This window comes from Megalopta genalis, chromosome 3 (assembly GCF_051020955.1).
Source record: "Megalopta genalis isolate 19385.01 chromosome 3, iyMegGena1_principal, whole genome shotgun sequence".
Taxonomy (NCBI): Eukaryota; Metazoa; Arthropoda; class Insecta; order Hymenoptera; family Halictidae; genus Megalopta; species Megalopta genalis.
In genome coordinates, this window is record NC_135015.1 from 13,523,328 (window position 1) to 13,547,497 (window position 24,170).

General features: G+C 35.0%; 4 protein-coding genes across 9 annotated transcripts; 2 read left to right on the plus strand and 2 right to left on the minus strand.

Annotated features, from left to right (window-relative positions):
• The first annotated feature begins 82 nt into the window (after window positions 1-82).
• Window positions 83-2,751, plus strand: LOC117229521 (uncharacterized). Of its 3 annotated transcripts, none has more exons than XM_033486057.2 (7): window positions 83-1,226; window positions 1,302-1,466; window positions 1,546-1,707; window positions 1,796-2,024; window positions 2,091-2,168; window positions 2,241-2,531; window positions 2,621-2,751. In XM_033486057.2, the coding sequence occupies exons 1-7, from the start codon at window positions 229-231 to the stop codon at window positions 2,720-2,722; spliced, it is 2,025 nt and encodes a 674-aa protein (XP_033341948.2). In that variant the 5' UTR covers window positions 83-228; the 3' UTR covers window positions 2,723-2,751. The 3 variants fall into 3 exon arrangements, with proteins under 3 accessions (XP_033341948.2, XP_033341949.2, XP_076376231.1); XM_033486058.2 differs by having other exon boundaries at window positions 84-1,226; window positions 2,094-2,168; XM_076520116.1 differs by having other exon boundaries at window positions 1,087-1,221.
• Window positions 2,736-5,129, minus strand: LOC117229522 (mitochondrial ornithine transporter 1). Its single transcript, XM_033486059.2, has 5 exons — window positions 4,761-5,129; window positions 4,140-4,376; window positions 3,909-4,075; window positions 3,556-3,828; window positions 2,736-3,248 (listed from the first exon to the last, which is right to left on the minus strand). Exons 1-5 carry the CDS (start codon window positions 4,843-4,845, stop codon window positions 3,072-3,074), a joined length of 939 nt encoding a protein of 312 aa, XP_033341950.1. The 5' UTR covers window positions 4,846-5,129; the 3' UTR covers window positions 2,736-3,071.
• A 392-nt stretch (window positions 5,130-5,521) lies between these two features.
• Hmt4-20 (Histone methyltransferase 4-20) lies at window positions 5,522-17,852 on the plus strand. Of its 3 annotated transcripts, XM_033486061.2 has the most exons (10): window positions 6,477-6,565; window positions 6,863-6,998; window positions 7,768-8,001; window positions 8,077-8,242; window positions 8,332-8,502; window positions 8,576-8,704; window positions 8,796-8,985; window positions 9,063-9,474; window positions 9,550-11,346; window positions 11,563-17,852. In XM_033486061.2, exons 3-10 carry the CDS (start codon window positions 7,787-7,789, stop codon window positions 11,954-11,956), a joined length of 3,474 nt encoding a protein of 1,157 aa, XP_033341952.2. In that variant the 5' UTR covers window positions 6,477-6,565; window positions 6,863-6,998; window positions 7,768-7,786; the 3' UTR covers window positions 11,957-17,852. The 3 variants fall into 3 exon arrangements, with proteins under 3 accessions (XP_033341954.2, XP_033341952.2, XP_033341953.2); XM_033486063.2 differs by lacking the exons at window positions 6,477-6,565; window positions 6,863-6,998 and adding an exon at window positions 5,522-5,633; XM_033486062.2 differs by lacking the exons at window positions 6,477-6,565; window positions 6,863-6,998 and adding an exon at window positions 7,016-7,588.
• A 1,150-nt stretch (window positions 17,853-19,002) lies between these two features.
• LOC117229604 (tetratricopeptide repeat protein 39B) lies at window positions 19,003-23,907 on the minus strand. 2 transcript variants are annotated; one of them, XM_033486180.2, is made up of 12 exons: window positions 23,817-23,907; window positions 23,424-23,614; window positions 22,389-22,434; window positions 22,288-22,316; window positions 22,025-22,205; window positions 21,818-21,950; window positions 21,158-21,290; window positions 20,971-21,070; window positions 20,832-20,897; window positions 20,038-20,759; window positions 19,735-19,968; window positions 19,003-19,646 (listed from the first exon to the last, which is right to left on the minus strand). In XM_033486180.2, exons 3-12 carry the CDS (start codon window positions 22,410-22,412, stop codon window positions 19,562-19,564), a joined length of 1,707 nt encoding a protein of 568 aa, XP_033342071.1. In that variant the 5' UTR covers window positions 22,413-22,434; window positions 23,424-23,614; window positions 23,817-23,907; the 3' UTR covers window positions 19,003-19,561. The 2 variants fall into 2 exon arrangements, with proteins under 2 accessions (XP_033342071.1, XP_033342073.1); XM_033486182.2 differs by having other exon boundaries at window positions 23,682-23,821.
• Between the last annotated feature and the right edge of the window lie 263 nt (window positions 23,908-24,170).

The following is a 24,170-nucleotide window of genomic DNA, read 5'->3' on the forward strand; positions in this document are numbered from 1 at the left end:
CAAACTACGAATTTTACTCAACTACATTATACTACATGCTCAATTCTGATCATCTTCTACCAATAATATCAGGTTATGATACACTCCTGAAGAGTCACGTGTTTAATGTTTTCCTCTCACTTCAAGTTTAACAGATTCATTTTTAGTTCCATGTCAGAATACATTCGAAGAAATAAAAGAAGCTAAATGTGCACTGAAAAAACTGCATCATTTTTATTGATTTAAAGAATGAGTATTATCGTAAAAAGAATTTTGAATTGCCAACGCAGCAACGTTCGCAAATTAGTCAATGTAAGAATATGTGATCAATTGAACCACGTGTCGTACAGCAACAATGAATGGAACAGAAGAACATTCATCGCATTTCAACAATTTCCAGAGGAGTATAAAAAACATCTTATGTATCGAAAATGCACGAATATTGCATCTAATGAAAAGATCCCTGAACATCCGAATCGTAAAAATACTGAACATTCGCAAATGCATTCTCTTCTACAAAATTCAATGTATTACCGCAATACTATTGTACCATCCATTAAATCGACATTCATTGTCACTGCAGAAGAAATCAAGAATATAACTAACATGGATTGGTCTGCTGAAACACCAGACAATTGTATATATGCTTTAAAGAAAATAGCTCACTATCATTTGAACGGTTCACGTCTAGAAGAGCAAACGTACGAATATATTATCGCAAATCTTACCAAGAAGCTACCTGAATTAAACAACAAGCAAATCCAGATGTTGATGCAATACTTAATTGTAATAACCAGCAGAATTAGTGACTCACTTTATCGGTCATTTGTGAAAGCATTGGATAAGGAATGTTTGAAACGATTTTTTTCTGCAGATATTAATCAGTTATTATATACAATAGATGCATTTTATCAACTAAAAATGTATAGCTCCGCATTTATGTGGCGTGGATTACGAAAGATAGGATCAAGACTTTATAAATTAAATGGGAAAAATATGGTACAATTTCTATTTTATTTGAGTCTCTGCACTGTTCCTGATCTAGAAATGTATGAAATAGAACACCACTTCTTCGAAAATGTAATAGATGTTACACCTGATGAAGTAGGCATCGCTTGTAGAGGTTTCTTTTTATCAAAAAGGAGAATTAAAAATAAGGCATTACTGGCAAAGATGATGAACATAGTTACAAACAATATAGAAAGAATGCATGACTTTACCATAGCAGCATTCATGAAAGAAGTAAGGTAAAAAAAGAAATACTTCTTCATAGTAAATGGCTCTGTTTGTTTTAATTCAATAAAATATACATATGTTTTTAGGTACAGTGAGAACTGCTATGATACAGAGAAACTTGTAAAATTGCTAACAAAGGTAAAATCAATAGTAGAAAACATACAATCATTACATACCTTAACACACATTGCTCATATAATGGGTGCCACACGTGTGTATGATCCTATTTTAATGAAGCATATTGTTCAAAGGTAGCTCATATTTAATGAAAAACAATAATATTAGTGATATGTTCATTTTTAAGAATTGTGATATTGATGTTTAATCCAGATTAGATAATGAATTTTCATCAGCAAGATTAAAAGATATTGAAAGGATTATCTATGCTGTCTGTGTAATTACTCCTGTTTCTGAATATCACGATACTTGTAACAAGTTTCTGAATTTATTATTGTCATCATATCAAACGACTAGAGCAGAAGAAATTTCACAGTGAGTTCTTATCGGATACCGTTAACATTACATATGCTCATACCAGTAACATAGAAAAATATTAACTTATTCTACAACTTGTTAACAGGTTTCCAAAAAATTTTTTTCGTTGTGTTCTATATTTATCATATAAAAAGATCTTTTCAGAAGAACTAATTAGACATGTGCTAGATCCCATGTTCGTGAAAAATGCATACAAATACAGCTTGAAATTATTGACAAACGATTTCTTATCTCTTCATTGTACAATTCAAATAGAATTACCACATTATACGGGTCCACTGCTGAGCGACGATATTTATAAGTGTTTAGTAGAGGTAACATTTAATATTACTAAAAAGTTCATTTTAATGAGTGTTAATGATTGACAGTTATTTTCTTAGCAGTTCTGCCGTAAGTCGGAGTTACGTGGAAAATTCCCTCTTGTAAAATTTCGAACAGAAGTTATACAATCGTGCAAGGTATATTTATTGAGAAAAGAATATCAATAACTACTAAAGACGATAGATATTGACTGTTTAAATCGTTAACAGGAGCTATTGGGAACAGACATATGTATTGATTACATTCTACCCCATCATTTTTTCCCGGATGTAGTTTTCGGTTTCGATGAACAAAACAAATTGGTACCAATTGCATCCATTTTATCAGAAATGCCAAATGGATCAATTAAAACTGTGCCTAGAGAGCATTTACAAACAATAAAGTGGAAAGTTATAGTTCCATTAAATAGTAACTCTGTAGTACCAGAACATGGTGGATATATAGGTCCAACATATACAAGACTGAGGCAACTTCAAATGATTGGATATACACCAATTCCAGTAATGATACCATGCTTTTGAAATTGATAATTAATTTATTGATATCAAAATTTTTTAATGAAATGTAAATAAACTTATTATTCTTCCAGGTAAATAAAGATATTTGGCAAACCTTAGATACTTGTGATAGAACACATTATCTGAAAGAACTAATTTACGAACAAGAACCAACTGATTATTTGAAAGAATAAATTTCACAATATGTAGTTAGAAAGAAAAATGTGAACAATTTATTTCTCGTTTATTTCCCAATGGCCATAATGTTTTTAACCAAATAGGTAAGTATATAATTTCATATTGTGATTTCTATTTTAGTCATACAATTTTTAAATAGGTTTTACAAATATATCACATAACACATTTTTTGGTTTGTGTAGTTTTTCCCAAATACTGAACGATTTTATTACAATTTATTGCATTATTTATGTTAACATGAAAATATAATATAATATTTACATACGTATGTATATATATTGTTATTAGACAAACCCATTTTTCCATTCATGTACTTTAAATTAATGAGTACAAGTTCGATCATAGTCAGTCGATATAACTATGCATAAATTTTTTAGTATATTCGTAGGTAACGAACAACGTCGCCGTCGCTGGTATTGTCCTTATTAATGTTGGTTTCAAGCCATTGTACAATGAACAAAAACCTTCGCTCTTGACAATATTCTGCAATACTACTAGTGCCGGTTCTTTTAAGTTTTTTACCTTCGAACATAGTTTGAATTTGAATTTAAAACGTAGCGTTCGTTACGAATATTATATACATAATAATTATTTATTATTATTATTATTATTATTATTACGTAATAATTACGTATATATACGTAAATTCTCCCTAATTTGCGCTCAGAGTGTGCACAAAAATGGACAATTTGGGAAGAGGAGATACGATTATTTGAAGTTTCTATAGTTACCGATTGTCAACAACTATAAAAACGAGGTTCCAGTAATCGTATTTCCTCTTCCCAATTACTGTATATCTATGTGTACATTAATGGCAGACCAGACTAACCTGTATTCTACTTTTAACTACGTCTGCTGGGAAAATTACAAGCCATAGAATAGAACCACCAACGGCACCGGCAATCATGGTTTTTTGCCAACCGATATTGTCCCGAGTTTCATGTGGTTTTTTGAGTAATTCTCTAGTGATTTCATAACCTCCAAAAAAAAAGAAATATCCAGGCATTTCACGTGCTATAGTGGACGATAAGCCAGTGAATAGGCCTCGTATGCCTTGTTCCTTAATAACTTGGTTTGTCAGTGCCCACGAGCTAACTCGTTTCTAAAAATGTATCATTTCAATTGTCGATAACATAATCGTTCTGCCATATTGTAATTTAATTTGTCCATCCTTTAAATTACCCTAACGGAACACTTTAACTTGTTAGTTTCTTTTTCCATTTCTGCCATCGCTTGCAATTTACATTTTATTAGCTCTGTTGGGCATAATGTTAACGAAGAGAAGAAAGCAGCGAAAAATCCGGCCCAAGCATTATGTATAGATGTTAGGTCCTCCACCTTCTTCACACCTACATAAAAATATTTGTGCAAACTAGAAATAGTAAACCTCTTCCGTGAAGACAATAATTTTACCTAATAAATTCGAAATAACTTTTTGACATCCTCCATATGCTGCAAATAGAACTGAATTTTCTGCAACATTAGCAACGACTGCAGGCACAGTTCCTGCATATAAACCACGCATTATTCCATCCGTTTTCAATGTCTTTACAAAACAATTGACCATTCCATTGTACATGGAAGGAAATGTTTGCATTTTTACCTTAACAGTGTCTAATGGTTGTCCAACATACACAAGTGCTACCCCACCTTGAAATGATAAATAAAATAAATATATATAAAAATAGAATATTCGCGTTTTTCCTTGAACATAAACATAGAACAATGACTACTATTTAGCAGAAAAATGATCGAATTACAGTAGAAAGTTTCAAACAAATTACAAGTTCTTTACTTAAGTTGGATCATCAAAGAACCTTTAAAAAAGTCAGCACATTTTATTCTGCTTTTTGTTAATTAAATCACAGATTTCTAGAAAATGACGAAATAAAACCGAATCTTAAGTTTGCGAGAAAATAGTAGATTCAATTTAACTTTATTGATTATTTAATTTGCATTGATACTGTTTCAAACAGTGTTTACAAGTGAAAAAGCTGAACAAGAAGATTCAAATTCATTAAGGGGTATTTTTACCAAGAGATCCAGCAACAAAATCAATTAAGCCATCTTTCATGCTTTTTAAACGTTGATTCCCGTCGTTAGTTAATTCGACTGTCATTGTTATTACTATATTAATGACCGATTATTAACTTTTAGAGAGAAGACCAGGTTAACATGTGGTTTCACTGTAACTGTGTCCTATCTACTGCTCCCTATCCGATAAGAAAAGAGAAGGAAAGTTCATTTGTTGATTATACAAGTCTTTGAAACTCAGAAACTTCAGCTTTATAAATTCTTTATTTACACAATGATATTCACGGCACAGATTTCTGTATATGTATCTCATATAAAATGCGCACGCGCGTTTCAATTATCGTGTCTCTCGACATCGCACATTATAACCTCTCCATCGTACATTGTCTATCCCCACCATCTCATTGCGCATTCAGTCGTGCGCCGATGTTCAAGAAAGAAAAAAGCAATAACCGGGAAAGACAAAATCGACAAAATCGTGTATGTAGCTGCAAAAGTGACATATGTACAGTAAAAATCAAAAGTTTAATTTGATTGAGTCGAATGTAATAATACGTTAGTGACACAGTAACATAATATTTGGGTACAGTATAAGCGAAAACCGATTTGTCTATATCTATTATGTTGATTGTATGTCACTGTGTAGCAAATCTCATGTCTATCCTTCCTTGTCTGTAGTGGGGTCAGCACTTTCGCAACTGTATATGTTTTGCCAACCAATCATTGCAAAGATAATATTTTCCTAACCTCTTTGGTGTCGCGTTATGCTGCCTGAATTGCGAGCAACTGCAACATGTTGACGAAACAAGGCACAAGATTGCCTGTCTATCATTGATAAAACGAAGAATAATTCATCGATCGGTAACAGTTCAAGTATGATAACAGATAGCGATTAATGTAAAAATCATAGTTCATGTATTCGTTGATGATATTAATTTTTCAATTTAGTTAAGGCCTCGTTCAAATTGACATTATCAGCTGTTTCGCTTAACTGATAAGTCGCTCTTGCGATAATACATAGAATTTTTCTCTCGTTCCTTTGTCATCTGTTTTTAAATTTTATATTATCTTATTTAAACAAGTTTCCAAAACTGAATTTTTAAGAAAAAAATGGAGAAAATCGATTTATCTAGACGATTGTATTTTTTTGTGTTAAAATTTAAGCGAGTGTGCAAATGTAATGAAATCATGATGATGTATAAAAACACAAAATGAAAATTGGCAGATACCTTGATCATCTTTATTGAAATTATTTTTCTTTTTCTTTTTTATATTACGAGATAGAGTTGACCAATTAACAATTGAAAATAAAATATAGGATTGCCAATGGTCAATTGCAATTAAGTAAACTAAGTAGGTATATTGGTGATTGGATAGATGGTCGAGTTAGTTATTTATTATATAAATATTTGGGTGTACGACTTAAAGACCAACGACTAATGATAAAAAATGATCATTTCTAATCAATAATCGGCAACTAATTTTACAAATAATCGGCAACTATCACTATCAATTGATCAAAACAATCGTGATCTTTCGTGATTCATACTATGTTTGTAATCACGAGTAATCATTAATCAAACAAATTAAAAATACTAATCGATTAATGCCCGACTCTGTTACAGAGAGAACTGAAATATCAAAACGGTTGTCATAGAAACGCAGTGTTACATCTTTCAAATTTCAGGTTACCAAATTAATGTCTCCGATAACTTCAGCTCGATTCTGACAAGGGACAGAAAGAAATGTTCACTGAAAATGTATATCGCACCGAGCGTGCAACTCGTATCCATGCACAGAGCAATGTAATTTCGTAAACAAGCCGCTCGTGAATCGTTCTGAAGAAATTCGGAACCGTGAAAGCTTTAGAGTAATTCAGGCAGCTTGGTAAAGTCAGAAATGTTACTAGACCGATGTGTTCAAGACATATATATGTATGACGTTCGCGACATTCTGTAGTTCCAAAACATGGATTTTCTCCCTTACGTTCACGATTAAATGGTTATCGTTTCCGAATTTGTTTTGACGAAGCGTGCGTCGAGTTTCGTTCGAGTTACAAGAGGGTCGCAACGATTCAGTTACAATGATCAGTTCCTTTACAGCACGAAAATAGGGAAAGTGTGCGTGCCTATAGTAGAACTGCCATGATAGATCCGAACGCGTCTTCGTCTTATTCGAAAAAAGTCCGAGATTGCTAGCAAAATGCGTGTTTTTTATTGTCAGGAGAGTTTCTTTAAGGTAAGTGCGCTTCCAGGATCGAGATGGTATATTTTGGTCGTTCTCGGGTTCATTGGGAAGAAGGAAAATTCTCTCGATAAATTGGAGCGCAGCGTGCCTCTAGGAGCGCTCTGGCTCGTCTGCGCCATTAGAGTTCCGAGCATGATCTCCAGATATTCGTGTTATATTGCTAAAATAACACCTAACACCGACAAACCGCTTCTCCGGTCCCGCACATGCTTTATCCCTCAATTATTTAACGTTTCCGCGATTCGCAAACAAATTCACTGATATGATTGATGCGTTGGTATTCCGAAATTTTTAACAGTGCATTCTTTACCAAAGAATATATTTTTCTCCATTACTTTCGTCTGTTTCATCCCAAGTTACGTATATTTACTCTGGACGTGATGTTCTTTAAAGCATTAGCATTTAAACCTCAAATCAGTACACTATCTTATGATGATCTTTCTGTTTCTCTGCTTCAATGTATCTTGTGTCAGTGATCTTTTCATGATTTGTCACACTTGCATTTATTTTGTCCAGTTGAAATGTCATTTTCAAATGAATAAATGATAAATGTAAATTAGCATTTGTATCATATGATAAAGGTAATTTCATTTACATGTTGTGTATAGTGAATATATTACATTTAATATCAATGAAGTTTTGTTACTTGTTATGAAGAGATGCAGTATATTCTGTTTGTGTAAATAAATAGTGCAATATCTTTTTGGCAGAATTTTAGATTTATTTGGAAAGAAAATAAAATGTGTGTTTTCTTCTTCAGTAACAGTACAGATTACAGAATGGTGGTGGATTGCTTGTCCATTCAAGGCTCAGCAGCTATAGTACGGAAGCAGGAGCGAAGATTGGGTGGGTCGGTGGGTGCCAAAATGCAACCTAACAATGTTGGTAGTTGCGGTGGCATGACGCCCAAAGAACTCTCTGACAATGACGACCTAGCAACTTCTCTCGTGCTAGATCCTTATTTAGGATTTACCACCCATAAAATGAATATTAGGTAAATATCTTACAGCAAAATAGGAAACTCTTAATTCAATTTGATTGTCTATAAAATTATTATTTAATTATGAAGATACAGGCCATTGAAAGCAAATAAAGAAGAACTTAAAAAAATTATCTGTGAATTCATTCAAACACAAAATTATGAGAAAACATATAAAAAGTTAATGGGTGGTGACTGGGGTGCACGGCTTCCGCACACAAAATCCAAACAGCAACAGATCAATTTGGAGAAGCATGTGAGTCACATCTGTGAAAAGGAATGTTTGAAATAGCTTTTTATAATTTCACTGATACCAATTATTTTCTTTTTTCTTTTTTTGTGTAGATTTACCGGTATTTAAGAGTTTTCGACAAGGATTCTGGATTTGCAATAGAACCATGTTATAGATATTCATTAGAGGGTCAAAAAGGTGCCAAAATTTGTGCAACCCGAAAATGGTTGAAACATGACAAAATATCTTGTCTAGTTGGTTGTATTGCTGAACTCAGTGAAAAGGTTTGTTTGCTAGCAACGATAGAAGAAATGGAGGGGAACAGGAATTTTGTTTACTCGTGAAATAATGTTTCAGGAGGAAGCAGCATTACTTCATCCCGGGAAGAATGATTTTTCCGTAATGTTTAGCTGTCGAAAGAATTGTGCACAGCTGTGGTTGGGTCCAGCAGCATACATTAATCATGATTGTAGGGCTAACTGCAAGGTTAATAAGAATGTCCCGTTTACTTCTCTTTTTACACCACTATTTTTATTTTCACCTTAATTATTCATTTTATGTATTTTTTATGAAACAGTTTGTGGCAACAGGAAGAGATACAGCTTGCGTTAAGGTACTTCGTGACATCGAAGTGGGTGAAGAAATAACGTGTTTCTATGGAGAAGACTTCTTCGGGGATGGTAACTGTTATTGCGAGTGTGAAACCTGTGAAAGAAGAGGAACTGGAGCTTTTGAGAAACAAAAGCCTGGTGAAGAGCTCTCCTCTGGTACATTTTAAAGTTGATTTGAACTTAGGTGATATGGATCTGTGTCTGCATCGTTAATAAATGATAAACTGTTACAGGATATCGTCTGAGGGAAACAGACAATCGTATTAATCGTACGAAGCATAGGCAGCAACCATTAAATCGCAATAAGCAACAAGCGGACACAGCGCTGACTGAAAGGAACGCGGTGCTTGTTGGTAATGCAGCGATAGCGCCGCAAAGTCTCAGCATGAAGGAGCTACGGAGGAAGGGTTTGACAAAATACGATGCAGAATTGTTGATTGCGCAAGGTTGTCGGTTTTCTGACATTGCCCAGCAGCAGCCTAGCATAACTAATGGAGAGAACGTGCTACAAGCGTCTCGCCCACATCCAACCGCCATCACCAATTCCGTGACGAGGAACTTACGAAATAAGCAACTTAGTAAATTTGACAATAATAATGGTCATCAAAACAATGTCAAAAATAATCAAACCCTTAGGGCCTCCAGGTGAGACTATAATATTCGGTATGCAAATAAATGTATAATAAATGTAACAATTTCTAATTTGCATTTGATTCATAGGCTACATAAAAGAACGGAAACCAAGAAGAGTAGAGTCTCGGAAAAAGCTAGATCTCCTTTGAACGGTTCCATAGCGAAAAATATTGAAATAGAAGATATCGGCCATCGCAAAGAGGATTCCGATAGAGTGGAAGTAACCGACGAAGTTGTATACTCCAGACTCCATAAAACACATTCGGAGAACACCTTGAACGAAGAGATACACATTTGCCATGTTCAGTCCCCGCACCATGACATAATAGAACAATCGACTTGTTCCGAGATACAGAAAGAGTGTCCATCCGCACTTCTGAAAGATAATCAAGAATTGGATAGCGAATCGTTAGACGAGAAAGAAACACGCGACGTAGAAATTAACTCTAATTCAATAGGTAATGTTAATGCTTCCGATTCTAGAAAAGATCATTATAGTACAAATACCTGTGATTCAGTTCATGTAAGTTCCATACCCGAAACTCGTTTAGATCATTTAGACGTGGCTAGTAACAAAGAATTAATTCCACAAAACAAGTATCAGTCTAGGACTTGTCATTATAGTTTATCGCCAACTGAAAATTTCGAGAATACGAACAGTGTGTCTATGACAGCAATAAAGTCGGACAATTGTATTCGAAATCTTCTAGAACTTGAAGAACAACAAGATTCCAATGAGAACAAAGTAGATAATTACGAACTTACGAAGAAAGATGATTTTTGCGAGGTCGTGGAACACATGTCTCCGATTCACGTGAAATCACCTAAAAACGAGATCATTGAAAGTGATAGGAATATTTCGGCATTGTTCGGCTCTCAAAACTCCATCAGGGAACATAAAAAGAACGATTCCATAAATTCGGCCACGTTGATGAAATGTTTGGTGCAGAACCAATCCGAGAAATTCAATACATTTATTTCTGAGCCCATTAAGTTCTCGATGAAGGATGAGCATAGCGAAACAAATTTTGTTGAAGACAACTTGAGCATAGAAAACAACGTAGAAAAAAATGTCGAATGTCATGGTGCAGTCCTGACTCAACAAAACGATTTATTACTTAAGAACGATGTGTATATAGTAAACGTTGATAATTCGGAGATGAACATCGAGAAATCGAATATCGTTGAAACCTGTGCAACGGATATGGATTCTCGGACGCAATCATATAATGAAAATATTTCAGACTTTGGTGTAACAGCGTCTAACAGCTACAGTAACTCTACCACCCATAATCTCTTAGAGGATAGTCAGAATTTTCTGTTAAAGCAGTCGATGCAACAGCACGATATGTCGAACGCTACGTCGAGATCGCATAAGAGTAGGAAAAAGTTGTTCAGCGACAAAAGATCCGTTTCGTCCGGATCGAAAGAGGAATCTGAGATTTTGGGTGAGCACAAAATAGGTGACATGATCACATCCGTCTCGAAGAGTCGCAGCAAAGTGATGAAGACGAAAAATCGCTTGACAAGAAATCAAAAAAGGGATCGACAGAAGATGGCTAGTGCCGATATCGGGGTGGCCGATGACGACTCGGGTATTCAAGGTGATATTTATGAATTTAGCGAAAAGGAGAGCAACCTGGAGGACATTAGAATACCCTCGATAATGCGACGAACGAAGCAGGAGACCACTCGCCAGGCATCCGTGCTCACATCGCATTTACAGGAGATGCAATACAATGACGAATGCAATAAAGCCGAGCCTCCAGTATTAGTCCCGCAGGAGCCATGGCCGCCTGCGAGTTGTAATCAAAATCAGTTCGCAGATTCGGATGGCAGCAGTCAGTCGAGAGAAAATTCAGTCGACGGCGAAAGTCTGAAAAGGTGAATGTTGTACATTTACATTCTTTGTAATTCATCTTTGAAGCAACGAAAACCATTTTATGTCCTTGCTCTCATTGGTTGGCGATATGCAACTTGAAATAAAGAGGAGGATAGCTTAGACACAAATTTTGAAGCTTGGGTTCTTCCAACAACTTTTCAAAGTTGGAAGTTTAACTCCTGTTTGAAAGTTGAATTTTAATATACGGTTTCTTGTAGATTATCAACTTACAACAACGTAAATGCACAAAAACCGACCAGCTTGACAGAGTGCCAGTGGCAGACGAGTACCACGAATTGCCAAGTTTGTCCGACCACACCTGAGAGGACCGGCCGATTAAAGCTGACTCTGCGTATGAAGCGTTCGCCGGTTTTGGAGGACATCGTGGAATCTGGGACGAGCCTCAGCGAGGATAGTTATGAGCCTGAATACGAAGTATTACGTGTTGAGGGCGTGGAGCGAAGTAGACGTAAGAAGAAGCATAAAACCCGAGACCGTGAAAGACGGCACAAGAAACGCGAATTGAATCTGGACCCACCGCCACCTCCAATGAAAAGGTTGCGCTTGATCTTCGGCAACGAGACACATACCATTGACTTCCCGCACTCTTAACAGCTATAAATAGGAATTCGTTTTTGGTTCCACTCTGAGCAAACTATAAACACAAATTTAGGCGTGCGGAAGCAGGCCTCTTTTTTCCGTTGCGTAATTTCCTAGAGGTTCCACGAAAGTAGAAACGACTCTTAAGAGAAAAACATGAGTTACTCTATAATGAAAAATTTAGAAGCGTTCTCTCACTTTGCGTTCTTCTTGTATATTCGCCGTCTGTATTTGCCCTCGCCTCTTGTTCTTCTAACAACGAATGCTTACAAGGCCTAGCGTAGTCCTTTGTTTCACGGAGATGAAGAAGAAAATGGTTAAAAAAGGAGTGACGCGTTCGGATCAATCTCGCGGGAAAGGAAAAAGTGGGAAATTTTCATGCGGTTTTCGTTCACATCCGTTCAAACTATAACGAAACTTAGTGTATCTCGTATTACCCATGGCGGTGATCTTGTTTTTGTATTAATTATTCTGTACATATAATTTTGATACAAGAGACAGGCTCGACGATCTACGGTCTTTCACTATCGTTTTATCCTTCGACACCGATACAAGGTTATTTCGTTGGACTTTCTTTTCTTTTTTTTACGAATATTTATGTATCATGCGCTAAAAGTTCACGCGTGTAGGATAACGAACGAATTTGAACATAGACGATTATCCCCCATCTCGCTGTTGAAAGCTCGCATGGGGGTGTGCACCGGCGGTTTGAGTTGCATCTGAGCACTGTTTCGGTAGATAAACAACAAAAAAAAGAGGACAAAGGAGGAAAATCCATACTCTTATACTATGTATAAAAATAGATATTATTATAATAATTGAAATAATAATGATAATAATTAAATAATTAATTTAGCTAATACTAGGTAGCACACATTAATTGCTGTTTTCAGATTGCGTGATCGATATCATGAAAAACATTGTACATAATGCTTATACATATACATACATACATACATACATTCATATATATGTATATATATATATATATGTGTGTGTGTGTGTATATATGTGCGTATATATACATATACATATATTATATGATGTATGTATATATGCGCGCATAGGTATGGGTGTACGCGTGTTCTATTTTACCCATGGATACACGCATACGTACGTACGTGTATATGTGAAATGATTCATTACTGTATTCTGTATATCGATGTATTACAATGCCTTGTTACAGGTGAACGTGAAAAAAAAAGAAAAGCAAACAAACAGAGACGCATGTTAATATGTCATTGTATATCGGAATACACCGTTTACGAATATAGTAACGAAATAAGAATAATAACAACAACAACAATAATAATAATTAATAACACTAAGAGAATTTCATTTAGTGAGGCGGGAGAGAGAGAGAGAGAGAGAGAAGGGGAGAGAGAGAGAGAGAGAGAGAGAGAGAGAGAGATTTAAAAAAGGAATCAGTTGAAACATGCAATGGGAAAAATAAGAAATGGTGAAGAGAAAAAGAAAGGAGAAGGAAAAGAAGGGCGAGTAGATTATCTCATTAACATCTTTTCTCGCGTCGAACTCGAGGAACGTGATTTCTTTTACGTTGAACCGTTTGCTTTATGTGTAGAAAAACAGATGCGTCGTTTCGATTGTGAAGCGGTTTTTTCAATCGTTGAGACTGAAGCTCAATTATGATTAGAAGAGTCACGTGATTTTTCGAGCATTCAGATCTGAAATATTTCTCGGTCAAAAACAACTTTTGTATACGTTATATATGTGTATATATATATATTTGTTTCTCTCTTTCTTAGTTCGTTTTTCCAGACAGATGCAAAACAATTACACGGTGTACATTTTAAACATTTCATATACACTTTCCCTTCCCCTATTAGTACTACAAAGTTTCGCGCGTTACACGCTAGAACTGCCATAGTTGATTACAAGTATCTGGATTTTGATGTGAAATAAACATTTTATGCTTCGGTTGCAAGTAGCAGGAGTTAAATAGAAATTTATTTCCGTCTTTGTAAATTGATTTTCACCTTTGTAGAAACGATATTACGAAGTTTGAAAAGTGTATGACGTTAAACAAATTGCAAAATCGCAAAATTCCTTAGCTAGGAGGAGGTGGTGGAACAATAAAATGTTTAAACAAAAGTTACGAACAATATTATTTTGATGGTAATATAGACAGCGGATCTTTATGCATTTATGAGATCGACGATGTAGAATACTAAGAAGTATGTATACGAATTATAATTAGCGGCGTTTTCATTTTATGTTAAAAATTGTCTAGTCAACAAAAGGAAGATTTCTCTTGCTTTATCTTTTAATAAATAATCTATGAAAATTGTAAATTGTGTGCACAGAAATTGCATGGGAATATTTCGAATGTTGGTTTGCTTTTTATCCATCCATAAACGCATAAGTCTGCGGTCTAGGAATAATTGTTAAATTAATTAACTTATTCCTACTTGTACCAGGCGAAGATAAGATAGACGAATTTTTCAGGGAACAAGAAACTAACAATTTTGGTTACGGAACAGTTCTAGCGTTCAACGCGAACCATAATGGTAGTCGTAAGAACATTGTAAACGGGGGACTAATTATTTATTTTACACGATTCATCGTTCGATATTTTCATTGAAGCTACGATAGAAATTTGTTCGGCTGCAATAGCGATTCGTACTGTTTGTAGTATCTACAACATTTTATACATATGCAACAACACTTCGAAAGATTCGAATCGACTTCGAATCAACTTCTGCGCTCGGTGCATCTCTCTCGATAATGCACTCGCAGAATCTCTACAATTCTTACGATATTTTTATGAAACTTTTACCAAAGGGTCGGATGAGGTTCACGAATTGCGAACCCAATATGAAATTCTTCGAATCTTTCGAGGAGTATTTGTACAACTCACGATATGCAATGATTAACCATTCGAGAGACATAAATTCGACGACACTACAATTTCCAATCTTTAAGCACAGAGTCTCAACTCGTTTAACCATAAACCTAAAATTAATTAATTTACGAAACCGAAGCTAAACTGTTCAAATTCATCACATGTCTAATTTTTTTTTTCGGACCCGGCCGATTCCTTACGGCAATATACTTGTAGTCAATGTGTTAAAAAATAGGAAAAGAATTATTGTCATTCAAAAGCTATCTTCGCAAACGCTTGCGGAGCTGAAATACATTTTCATGGTCACTAAAAATATGGTCAAAGTTTATGTCTCGTTCGTTCGCACAGTATATTTCCTTTCGTGCGACTGGGCCGCGGTTCTCAGCACCCATCCCACTATTAAAATTCGACGAGACTTTTTATTTCTCGCGGTATTATACGGAACCTTCGAGAAAGCAGATTCCAGTCAACGGAGATCTGCATTTGCAGAAAGATCCGCGGTCCGCTAATGTTACATTTCTATCCAGCGAAACACAATCGCGGCAGTGTAAACGTGTTAAAAGGACTGCTGTACATTTCTATTAAATATATGTGTATATCTTTTTCTCTTTTTCGTCCTGTGTTTGTGTCAACAAGATGTATTACTCTCGACGACGATGACGACCACGATGACGATGAAAACGAGAAGTTTGATTGAAAAAAAAAGAAGGGAGGACGGAACAGGCGGAGAAATCAGTATTAGATCAGTTCATCGAAATATTTGAAGGCAAGCCCGACTTGATGTTCACGAGACTCGAGTTCCAAAATTTCACATCTGATCAAACGAGCCCACGGCGACCATTCCTCCACCGTGCAATAGAGCATTTAAATAACATTTAAGAGCGTTCCGTAATTTAACTTAATCATTATATACAAATAGGATGTAATTTTCCTTAAATAGTATGTCCGTTAATCGATCTATAACATTCTGTAAAGTTTGTGATAAACAAAACGACAAAAAAAGAAAACACGAAAAAGAAGCTATTGTATTATTCGACTCGACTATTCTCGTTCCGACGTAGCGCCGTCGTAGCCGCCAAGTTTCTTCTCGAATGGGTTCACCAAGGAAACAGCTCAAATTCGTGTGTTGTACATTCAGATTTGCGAAAAACGGCGGTTCGTGCCCACCGAAGAAGAAATGGCGAACACCTTTGCCCCCCCCCCACAACAGCAATTCGTCATTTTGCGAAATCATTTTCAGAAAAAATGTCCGAGTTTCCGTTGTTTCTGCGTGTGTGTAAAACATGTTCACGAGATTTGTAACATTTGCCATTAGATCGTTCAACGAGTTCCTGCGGCTTGCTTTCCTACGATTTCAATTTTTCCAAAGATACTTTATCAACGTTTCATTATTTGCAGACTTTTGAAATTCGAGAACTTCGTACTAGTGCCAATTTTTCAGATTTCTAATCGCATTGCTGAGAGACATGTGTTATCATGAAATCTTCAGCTACGAGTCATATATAAATCGTTGAAGAATATTTCATTGAAAGCCGCACGAACTTGATGGACAATCTGCATCAATTTGTAAGCTAGAAAGTGACTCCATTTATCAGAGAAGAGAAGCCGGACGTATCTCATGGCTGTTTCTTACGTAGCTAAACAATTCCCATCGGGTTCTACTGGGTAGAATCCTCTGGGACGATCGAAAACTTCAAATCAATTGCGAGTTTTCATGATTGCATACGTGTGTTGTAAAAAAGAACGTCGACGTTCATCTAACGCGTTCACGGTTTTGGTGATCACCTGTACATATTTTGCGGATTTAAGTATTCTTCGATTTGCAAAAGGCTCGAACACCTTGAATATCTCGCTTGCTTTTGGGAAACAAGATAAAATAAACGATTTGTTTTCAATGGGAAACGAACTTTCTGTTGTTCCAAGACCATGGACGTGTTAGTGTTCTACACTACGATTTACCGATGTTTGTCTAACTTGTTGATCGAACGAATTTCAATTCTACGAAGACCCAACGCACGAACGGTTGTGATTACACTTTTGTATTTTACCTTCCAAATAATATGAAAGGAAAATTCGCGTTACTTCTAGGTAGAGAGTAAGTTCACGCAAATATAAATTTTGAGAAGAGAGATTGATGCTAAATAAAAAATTCAATTTCCATCGTAAACGGCTTCGAGAATTAGCAATACTTTACAATATTTTATAAAAGTTAATTCGTCCTGCCCGAACAACAGGTTACACAGATACATTTTGAGAAGTTACGATTGTCGCGACGAGTGATGACGAAACGAGACGGACTCGGGAGTTTGACACCGATAATTTTGATCGGTAAGTTGATCAAAATTAAGACCCGTCGAACGTTAATTAAACTTTTTATCGAGCGTGCATTAGAATTTGCGTATGCATTTTATGCGCACACGTGCTACACACACGCGCCCACTCTTATCAAGGAGTGATCTTTCATTTTCGCTTTTAGCCCGAGGGAATTCATTGCTTTCCTCTCACTGCCATTAAAAGGTCGTTAGTTTCCTCTTTGAACTTAATGCTCGTCGTTGTTAAATTAATAAATACACGAAGTTCACGAATGCGAAGTGCAATGTTACAATAGCTATCGTAAGCGAGATTCTGCAGTGGGTGTAAGAAGTGTGTCTACGGCCGCCATTTTGTTTTCAATCGCCGACAACGTTCTCGAACGCTGAATTAACTTAATTATTTGTATGTGGTTATTTCAAGATAATGTTTGACTGTTAGCGAATCGGACGGTATTGTCGATTGAAAGGTGGCGGTGTGGGAATAGGTCTTTTCTGCCCGCTGTGTGTGTACATGGTGACCGGCAATTTTAATTGGAAATCAATTAAAGATGAACCAGCGGTCTCGGCGTATACTGTAACTGTATTATTGTCAGTACTGTAATTGTATTATCTTTGTTGATCCAAAAAAAGCAGAAAAAGAAAAGAAACAAAAGCATAAAATTGTATATTATCATTATTATTTTCTACGGATTAAGGTGTAATAATAAATTGAATTGCATAGCCCAATAATATACACGGATGTGTTATTGTTTCGAATAATAATGTGAATCGTCTTGTCATAGATTCGTGATGCCTGTAAAACCTGCGACGAACACGCAAGAAATCTTAGCATGCAGTTAGTGTATAGAGATTTCGCAAACCGGAAGCCATCATTTTATATATGTAACTCTGATATAATGCTGTAACGTACTATTAGAATTCGTTAAGTTCTCCGTTCGTTTCCTTTCTCCTTATTTAACGAAAAGCTGCGCGCCATTCGTGGCGCGCGAGCTTCAGGATGTGAAAATATACGATTTAATACGCAAAATTGTGGAGGTATTCGATTTATTTTCTTGCAGAATAATTTCATCGGACATTTATACGTTATCATGAACAAGATATAGGAACAAATCTCACAGCTTGACAAAATCTCATGCATGACAATCGATTAAAGACTTTTTTTAAGAAAGTAGTGCATGGTAGAAACATCTTAAAAATTGAATCAAAGTAACCCTTTAACTTTTCAGAATTATCCCATCAGGACTTATCAATTTTTCGATTTGATTTCGAATTGTTCTATCGTTGTAAGTAAATCTATCTCTAAAAGAGCGATTTTTCAGCTTGCATTTAAGTTCTTAAAAGTTTGTAAATTCTCCGTTAAAGCGGTTTATAAAATCGATTCAAAGTTATATTTAAGTTAATACATATTTAAAAATCGGCCGATAGTGGCGCCGCTTGTGGCAAGGTGGAGAATCTTTTCTCAGCGTTCGTACAGCGCCAATTAATCAGTGGCAAAACGCTGAAACTGATACACAAAATTATCGACAGTCGATTTGGGTTAAGAGTTTGAGGGTTTTCCCAGTGGCTAATTGGCGCTGTACGGTCTTTGAACGAACCTTCGAGAGTTCGCCACAAGAGGCGCTATTGTTGCACAAACTACAATTGATTCTTATATTGTTTATGTATATTGTAGCAAGGCGGCAAGAATCATCCGTGCTCTATATTAGCAACTTAGTTGTTTTCATAATATAGATGGATGCAGCAGAGTTTGCTGAACATTTTCTCAGCATTTTTTTCCATACATTTATAATTGCAACAAATATTCAATTTTCTCTATATTTAATTATATTAATAAGTATATTTTTTGAAGACGAAGTGATAACAAATAACTCGAACCCATTGAATTTATTAATAAATCATTTGTTTATTCCCATTTCACATTTTTTGTTCATGTGTCATTTACAATTTATTAAACAGTGTAAATACAACATTAGTGTCAGTAATTGTGCAGACGTGCACAAACAATCGACACATATATTAGATTTCCACTAACACCAATCGAATTGGTGTCTATAAATGTTTATTAAAATTCTTTTATAGGAAAAATAATTTAAATTTAAAAAATAATTTAATTCTATATCTTTCTTTAGACCATTCGAACTATTTGTGACATGTGCTCTAGGTATATGCGTAATAGTTAACAAATTATGTTAATCATTAGAAACAGTAATTTACATACAAAAAACGTAACAAAAAAGATACACTATATATGTATACTGTACTATAAGTAATACAGAAAATAAATTAATTATTTTGAATGAAACATTTAAGAACTATATAACAATCTCCCTCATAAAAAAGATTATTTAAGAAAATCGTCAGTGCATAAATCTGCAATAGTGAATCTATTGGCAGTAATAAATTTGTTAAAAAAATTTCGGATGTCATTATACTGCGAGATCATCAACCTTCTTTTCCGAAATTCAGTAAATCAGAATGAATCCTAAAATGTAATCTGGATTCAAGAAGGTATCCGGTATAATTTTTTCTGCAATTGGATAGAATAATTTTAGTCGACTGTCGATCAGATTATTACTGCTATATACATATAAAACTAAAGAAAAAGGAGAACTCACTTAGCATCCTCCAAAAACTCAATAGCAAGTGGAATGTTTCCTTGGTCTTTCGCCAACAAAGCTAATTCTACTGTTGCAAAAGGAATTATATAAGTATCTTCTCTAATTGATTTTTCTAAAGCAAGTGCACGAGTTAAACAATCCTCGGCAAATAAAGGACGTTTTAATTGGCGCAAACAGGCGCCCTTTAAAAGCAACAGAAGAGCTTCGTTGTCTCCGTGAAATTCAGTTTTTCTGAAAGAAAAATTTTTAGTTTACATTGGTATCTGATTACATTGATCAACAATGGTCAGGAGGACTCACGGGATATTCTTAAGTTCTCTCTCAGCTTCCTCGATTTGCTTGAATATGTTTAATGTTAAATCTTGTCGTTTGCCGATTGTTCGGAACAAATTCCACACGTACATTAGTTCGAATACAGGAAGAACTAGTTTATCTTTCTGAGCAAAATAACGTTCCGTCTTTTTAATAACGAACTTTTCCATTGGCAACGATTTGCCTGCTATGCGTTGCTTGAACGTAGGCGCTTGCATCATCAACACATCGATTAACTGTTTCTTCTCGCTTTGCGACGATGGCTTTTGCATGAGAAGTATTGCTGCCTTTTGATATAAATAAACAGTACGTGACCAATGTGATTCCTTAACTAAACAGTTGGCGAACGTAGCAGCCTCGTCCCATTGTTCCAGCGAACAATGCGCCCACATCAACTCCCAAAAACAAAGGTGATGAAACTGAGGCCATAAATCTTGACTCTTCCACGATCTCGTATACCATTCTATTGCAGTTTCAAAATTTCCTCTTATCAGTTCTAATCTGCCCTTGAAAAACAAAAACCATACACCGTTTGGATAAAGACTTAACTCCTCTTCCAACGCTTTTTCACACCAGTCTAGATCACCATCTGTATTACTTAGGAAAATAGATACTAGTAAATTGTAAGATAAGAGAATCATTGCGCACAACACGTGCCGTAATCCTCTTCTTTCCCTATATCCTGCGTCCAACTCCGATAAACCATATTCCTATTGATAGAAGAGATATATCAGATTATTGTTACACAAGTCTTTAAATGGAAGCTCTTATATATTTATTACCTTATCGCCAGAGAAGCCTATGAACTCTAATAGTTTGATAATTCTTGCCGGTAACAATGAGATCATCTAGAAAAATATCAAGAAGCTGTTACGGTTGTTGTACTACGTGATGTTATCCAACAGAGATAACGGTATGTACCAAATTAAACGCTCCGATTCCTGTGCGAACACCGCTTTCAAAATGAACTTTGTGAACATCGTTTTCCCATTTGCGATTATTCAAAATTGTTAGACATTCCCTAGAAACAAATAACATGCATAGAACAAGTTGAAAATTTGTTCGTTAAAGAAATTTAGATGAATAACTAGAGATATGGTTCATTTACTTATATGACAGAAAGCAGGCACGAATTTTCAATCCAGCTTTGACAAAGCTGACCAAAGTTTCGTCCTCCACAAACGTGAGCATCGACTTTAAAAGGAGTGACTCGGCATAACATAGTTCCGCATGCACTTCCTCTGTAATATTAAGTCTTCATCATTCCCTCATGCTTCAAGCCTTTGGCCTGCTTGTACAATCAAGATTATACAATACATTGTCATATAAATTAGTATTTTGTTATCATTGCATTTCGATAACCATCGGATTTTATAAATTGTTTCTGCTTTAATGACCTGGATTTAAATCTTATTTGGATTTGTATTTGGCCTACTGAAATCTATAAGTACAATCTATTAGTTATCGAAACGCAAAATTAGTAATATATAATGCTATTATTAGATGAAGATCATTTTGTTATATAGTTATAAATATTGTGGTAATAAAACACTAGACAAGCTTTTATGAACAGGTCGTACAACAAGTAGTATGTAATAAGATGGAATAGATAGTGGTAGATAAGATATTATTTCATACGTAAACTATTCAGCAATGGAATCCTACATGCTTTTGAGAATACACAAATCAACTGCTCATGCGTGTTATTCATGAAACAATCTAAAGCTCTATTAAACATACTGTATCATATTAAGAGCTGTATGCTTACCAATTGTGTAGACATCATAATTAGTTTTCTTGACCATTTTTCCAATATTTTGAGTCAATGTAACGTGTTTGCGTTGCTTTGAGCAAAGACTCATGCACTGTTTTACTGCTGCAGCTGCTTTTGCAACATATTCCTAAGCAATACATATTATAATATATTACTGAACAAATACTTTCCATATATTACAGTGTGTCGTAAATGTAATACTTGTTCAAATGTTAAAATTGCCTCAAGAAAAGCAAAAACACTTGTTCCTAGCGAATGATATATACTACTAGCTGCCCATGGCTCCATAATTTTTTTTGCTTTGTCAAAATCATTGTTAAAAAAACAATTAATTGCTTTCTTTGCTTCCATTATCGCTGTATCCAAATCCATGGAAGTAGGCCTGGAAATAAAACAGAAATAATTTGGCATGTAATAAAATATGTGCATACACTGAATTACACAAGTGACAACTGTATACTTACTCTGGTATGGTTTCCTGGGCATCTTGGAACTAAAATATAAATTAAATTAATATTTAATACAATTATAAACAATGTAAATATTATCATTTTTATACTTATACCTCATCTTCTTCAATGTCTGACATCTTGGATGAATGTTTATATATGCTTAAAAAAGAAAATATATATCATATCAAATAATCAAAAAGATATCATACACGATAATAGTTATCTATATGATTTAAAAATTCTATAATTTAATCCTTTTATCTGCAGAAATGTTAATCATTGTGGGTGAAAGCTATACTTCTACACAGATTTCTCAAGTGTGCTCCTTCAATTTTAGGTCATTTCTTTTCCAATCCCACAATGGGAACACACTTCATTCTAGGCTTTTAACATTTCATCAATTGATGCACTTCCATTTATTGTATCTATAATAAACTGTATTTAGATAAAAATATAGTGACAAAGGTCAAAGATTATTAACTAGTGATAAATGTGATATGATAAGCTCAAGTATGCTTCCACTGATAATGAATATAAAGGATGAAGAAGTATAACTGCACCCAACTGTTCAATATACTTGGATAATTTCAAAACATAATTTTATTTTTAATTCATACATATTAAACTTTATGAACACAATGACTTAATTTATGTAAATAACAAAAACAAACGAATGCCACGTGAGCTACTACCCTTCTATACGTGAATAATATGCAATGTTTACTTGTTATTTACATAGTAAATAAGAAAATTGTGTACGTATTGTACATTAACTTTTAATTCTTGTGATTATTACGAAAAATGTGTCGATTGTTCGTCGAATACAATCAATATACACATCCATACGAAACAAAACAGAAACAAAATACATGTACAGTTATGATCTGGAAATCGAAGACGTGAGTGATAAAAGGAATTTTAAAGTACATAATCTGAAGTAGTGTCCCGAAGAAAGCATAATCGAGTTATAAAGCAGCGATGTGATAGACCTAGATCCCGCGAGTCTATTATAAAATGTAGTAGAAATTCAAATTCAATTAAACTATCGATTAATTCGATGACAACTGTTTATAAACGAACGCAATGCAGAATCTTCGATACTTTTGTGGCACCAATTAAGAAGCAGTTGTTTTAATGAAATAACTTACCATCAATCCGTTAAACGTCAAATGTCAGGCGAATCGAACCGAACCACGCAAAAATTGGAAAGGCTAACGCACAGAGTACTTTTACAACGATGAAACTCTGGCCTTTTTTCGAAACTATTTTCTAGTCCGCATGCGCACTCAAGTGGTACTACAGTGAACGTGGCTTCTATAGAAAATCGTGGTATCGATATCTAAACAGGAACAATATTTCAAAAGAAGCTAACATATAGCCTTATGGTCGCTTTTGATTCAACGAACTTTTATACTTATTGTTAAAGATCTTTATGAAATTCACTTGTTGTTTATCGAATCAAAAATGTATATATGTATATGTGGTGGCATGTATTATGGTGCTGAATAACAGAGAAAGAATAATTTGGAAACGTTGCTTACACACATGACAGCGTGGGACGTGCGCGGCCGACTGACGGTGAACCGATTATGTGGTTATCATCGTACTTATGTACAATCCCACTTCGACTACCTAAATGTTATGAACTTCGTATGATTAGAGTGGGATGGGCAATTGCCTTCACTGTACACGTGACACCGTCTTCGCGCACAACAGTGATGCTCAACATTGCTGTGTAACATCTGACGCATCAATCAGATCTTGCCGTACTTGCAAATCATTTTAAAACAACTAGAAAAGTCTTACTATTCGATAAATACAATTAGATGGAGTACTTTTATCTCTTTAATAACTGAATTTTTAGCAATTTATTATAATCACTTAAATTTGAGATT